General features: G+C 32.6%; 1 protein-coding gene across 1 annotated transcript in view; it reads left to right on the forward strand.

The window, feature by feature from the left end:
- The window catches only part of LOC137643960 (uncharacterized), a 19,579-nt gene that overhangs the window by 14,146 nt on the left and 433 nt on the right, over positions 1–5,000 (forward strand). The window contains exon 6 of the mRNA XM_068376773.1: positions 3,710–3,925. Coding sequence (XP_068232874.1) covers positions 3,710–3,925 — 216 coding nt within the window. The remainder of the gene's footprint in view (positions 1–3,709; positions 3,926–5,000) is intronic.

The raw sequence follows: 5,000 nt of genomic DNA on the forward strand, positions 1-5,000 counted from the left end.
ATGTAACGACAGATCGTCAGAAAGCTGCTCTTACGAGAATAAAGTGAAGTCGGAGAATATCAGTCTTATCATATAGAAAGATAAAATTAATAAGCCACGTTTCAAATTTCTCATACTTCCACGTAATTCTCAGACCAGAACTTTCCTTTGTTTGATGGGCAGATAGCTCCAAACACAGAAACAAAATTTGTAGATAAGATTTCCTCTGCCGTTTCCTCTCGCATCTTCGAATATTTGTATTTGTAACATCCGGCACAGTATTATTATTCTAATTATCATTGTTGTTCAACATGTTTATACATCTATATAAAACACCAAACCGGACATGATTTTAGTAACAAATCCTCCAAAGAATTAACAAAACACGGAGTAAAATTTCTAGGAAAATGCAGATAACATCAAAAATGTGAAATAAAATAAAATCTACAAACACACACCAACGAACAAACAATAGACAGAAATACAAAGTTTCCTAAGCTCAAGAAGAAGCAGTCAGAAAAGAAAATCCAACTCTTCTACAGGTCAGTTTTAATGGCTCTGCTTTAAACTCCGTATAGGAAATTAGCGAGACAACAGAGTCCAAAACACATAATTATCTCCGTTTGCCATGTAAATGACTTAACGGGGAAAGTGGGACGACAACTGGTTTTGTGTTTTACAGGAGCTTTAAATCTTCCAGCAGACAACTTCAGTGGTCTACTGAAGTCATGATAAAAAAAGCTGTATTTGAAACTGAAGGAAAAATATGGATGTCTGTCATTGGAAACGTCCCTGCCTGCCGATCTACAAGGCTGGAGTTCGAGACTCACTCAAGCACCATAGTTTTTTTTTTTTTTTTGTAGTGGCTGCAACCTCATCATCATTGTGAGATAAGGATGGGGGTTTGGGGGATTTTATAGGTCTACATAGTGAGTCATCAGCAGCCATTGTCTGGACCTCCCTGGTTGTAGCTTGGGTGGAGAGGGGGCTTTGATGCATATCCTATGCATATATGGTCAATGTCTTAGGTACTGTCCTGCTACGGCATTGTCACTGTCCCTTGTCTTTGTATTTCATGAGTGACCTTTAAACCTTTAAATGATTTTCTAGTTGAAATGGATATATTGATAGCTGTAGAATTACTTAGAGAGTTGATAGTGAATATTATTGTGAAGTCAGTGTGATTTTAATGCTAAAGAAAATGTTCGCTCTCATGACTCTATATCTAAATTCTGTTTATTTCTTAACTAAGAAGTTCTATATACTCAAACCTTTCGTTTCTGAAACATAAACCAAAGAATACGTTCGTCATACAACCATCCCAAGTAAACTAAAGTTAGCAAACGACATTGTTGCGCTTTATGTTACGACTGCCTCTTTGTCCATTTGTATTTTTCCTACCAGCATCGTCATAATAATGTTTCAACGTTGAAAATAGTGGCTTTATTCGTAATGGCATGTTTCAATGATTAGCACTGAAAGCTTCATGATGAAAATAATTTGCATTATTGTCACGATTAGTGCTGTTATCAATCACAGTATTTTCCCTGTAATACTTGCATCATCAAGGTATTTGAAAAGTAATGCCAACCATTTCTCACTGCGGTGGCGGCGAGTTCAAGTCTGGCATCCTGCTTAGTGTATTTTCACTGTTCATACGAAATCGAAATCTCTGTGAGCTATGAAAAGAGATTTTGAATATCACATAGGCCTACCCTCTGCGTTAATTCTTTACCTGGCTTCCCATAGGTCAGTTGTAGGTGGGTAGAGAGAGGCCTTGGATCAAGATCCAAAGAATCTTTGGATCATATGTCATGCACGAGCACAATTAAACTGCCCATGATTAGTACTCATTGGTAACCTGTATCCAAATATCAATACAGAAGTAACAGCACTCAATTTAATGGCATTAAATAAGAAATCTATTTTTGTTACCCTTAATAACCCCTAGAAGCTGCTTGTGAATGAATCTCTCCTAAAAGATAGGAAATATAAAGCTTTCTCAAACATTTCATTTTCGTTTATTACTGTTATGTCTAATAATAGAATAAAGATAATAAATCCCAAACAATGCAATAAATTACCAAATCAATTATTAAGATCTACTGATTATTCTATGTTGAGGATGAAATGAATTTAGGAAGTAAGAGAAGTAAAGTCAAGTTATGTCTGTTTTTCAAATTGTTCTCTCTTTTTGAAAAACAGTCATATTTGTTTATTTTAATTGAATCGTAATTGCAGATTTAATTTTATGCTTCTTGTATCATTGTTATTTCTTTGAATTTACTTTCAAATGTTATGTTTATAATTCTAACGATTTATTATTTCCATGATAAATTTCGACGTTTTATAAGGCTGCCATAATCAACGATAACAAACATATACTGTAAATGTACAAGTCATTCTTAGCCAAGTTTTCTGATGAAATATTTGAAAATCTGAAATAGAAATTAAGTATGGAAGATTTGAACTATTCCTCGCTTGAAGAGCCAGATCAACTCAAACTTTCTCTCACTTCAAAAAGTACAAGAATCTAATTGGAACCAAAAGAAATATATAAGTTAGTGAAAGATAGAAAATAGAAACTAGAGTTGAAATGACTGATTTAAACAGAGGAAAAGTGAAAAAATTCTAATCTTGAATGAGAGAAATTTAGAGCCTTACTCTATCGAAGACGATAGTCGACAGGCTATGGCAGAGCCAAAGGTGTGACAGTAATAGGTTATTATAAGTTCCCAACAAGATCAAGCCTACTAAAAAGGGGAAGAGAGAACCCACTCCCACCCCTGGATACATTGGGATAACAAGCAGTGGTCATTATAAAATTGCTGAAATAAAGCTAATTTAATGCAATGATCAACAACAACAACAACAACATCAAATGCAGCCGTTTCTAGTCCACTGTAGGACAAAGGCCTCAAACATGTTATTCAGGACTGGTTTTTAGCCATTTTCATCACCATGCTTGCCAGTGCAGGTTAGTGATGGGCGAGAGTTTCATCTGATCACTCATAGCAAGCCAACCTAGTATGTGTACCTCTTGCTGGTAAAGCTTTGCAGATCATGGCAATACAAGAATCCTTTCATCGCGTTCAGGTATCCGCACTCAGAAAGGGTCAACATGGAACTTTAAATTCCTCTAGCAAACCAAGGACAAAAAGAAAAAAAAACACAATGAATGTAACTTACATTTCTCCTGAATTTATTTTGGTTAGTGCAACAACAACAACAACAACAACAACAACAACAACAACAACAAAAACAGAAACAAGAACAACAACAAAAACAACAACAACAACAACAACAATAGCAGTAATAAAAATAATGATAGGCAGGAAAAAAAAGATACTGAGATGCTTAGTATATATAAAATAAATTTTATCAAATCATATGGTAGTTTTGTTGTACTTAAGGTTTATTACTTTTTTACGCTTATGTTTTAAGTCCCTAAAGCAACATATGGTGTTTTTTTTTTTTTTTTTTTTTGTGGTATACTTCGAAAGATATTCATGTTTTGGTTCGCTTCGTTCCATCTAAAAAGGTGTAGCAACAGTATGAATATACTTAGAAAATTACTACTACTACTATTACTACTACTACTACTACTACTGATAATAATAATAATAATAATAATAATAATAATAATAATAATAATGAAAACTATATCTGATAGCATAAATCCGTTCAGACTATAAAGTTACTACTAATAACATTTCTCTATTTCTGATAGCAATTAGACGCCATACTCAAAGGAGCCCAGGACCCATCTCTGCCACGTCACATCATCGAGAAACTGGTGGCCTCTTCGGGAGACAATACGGCCTGCGTGCAGCTTCTGGTGTGCAAGATGTCCCCCGTCATTTGGGGCATCCAAGGATCCGCAAGGGAGTATGCCCAGGCAAGAAGCATGACTGATCTTGATGGTCAAGATAAAGGACTATTTCAAGTAAGTTGGTCAAAGATATGACTCTCTCTCTCTCTCTCTCTCTCTCTCTCTCTCTCTCTCTCTCTCTCTCTCTCTCTCTCTCTCTCTCTCTTATAAAACCGTACCTAATATTTATTCAACGTATAACGTCTTCATAGCATTCCGGCGTCGAAATCAAAATGTCCATTACCATAAATTCGCATGGCTAATCCTTCAATATTTTTTTGGTACTTACTCATGATTTAAAGACCATCACTCTTATTTAGAAATTATTGTTACATAAATTCATCAGGCTTTTCCTAAAATGATCACCTCCATTTACTGTAAAAAAAATTTTTTATTCATCTACATATTGCATTGCATGACATCATGCTTATTTACAATTTTATAAACATATATATATATATATATATATATATATATATATATAATATATATATATATATATATATATATATATATATATATATATATATATATATATATATATATATATATATATTAATGGTAACAATACTTCATAAAAATATTGAAATGTTGAACTGAAAATCCTTTTATCACTACAGTACTTTCCAATCGTGAAAAAGTATTCCAGTAATACAAATTTATAGATCTATATCACTTAGATAAGTATATCCTTTAATATGTTTAAATACACATACGAAATACGTGGATAATTATTAATCAGTTTTGACTTAAATATTAGTCAAAACTGTTACTATTTATTGATATCACTTGTATTTGTCACCTTATGAAGTTGATTAAAGCTTTTTTCATAAATCCTTTTTTTGGTTTTGAATACACTTAATCAAACAACAAAGCACACACATAATTTAGTGATAAAACTTGTCACCTGATATTTTTTTCCATATGTAGTTACTATTATGTACTTGAACATGTATCAAACGTCAATATTTTCCATTAATTGTGTTAATAATATTAACTAAATTAAGATTATGAAAAAAAATTAATAGAATTTTTTGTATAGTTAACTCTTTTTTTACTTGAGATTTATTCAACAAGGTTTAGATGCCAAAATACTAATTCATGCAGTCATTATTATTAAATTAATAACCTTTTGTTTATTAAATTCACC

Source organism: Palaemon carinicauda, chromosome 1 (assembly GCF_036898095.1).
Source record: "Palaemon carinicauda isolate YSFRI2023 chromosome 1, ASM3689809v2, whole genome shotgun sequence".
Classification (NCBI taxonomy): Eukaryota; Metazoa; Arthropoda; class Malacostraca; order Decapoda; family Palaemonidae; genus Palaemon; species Palaemon carinicauda.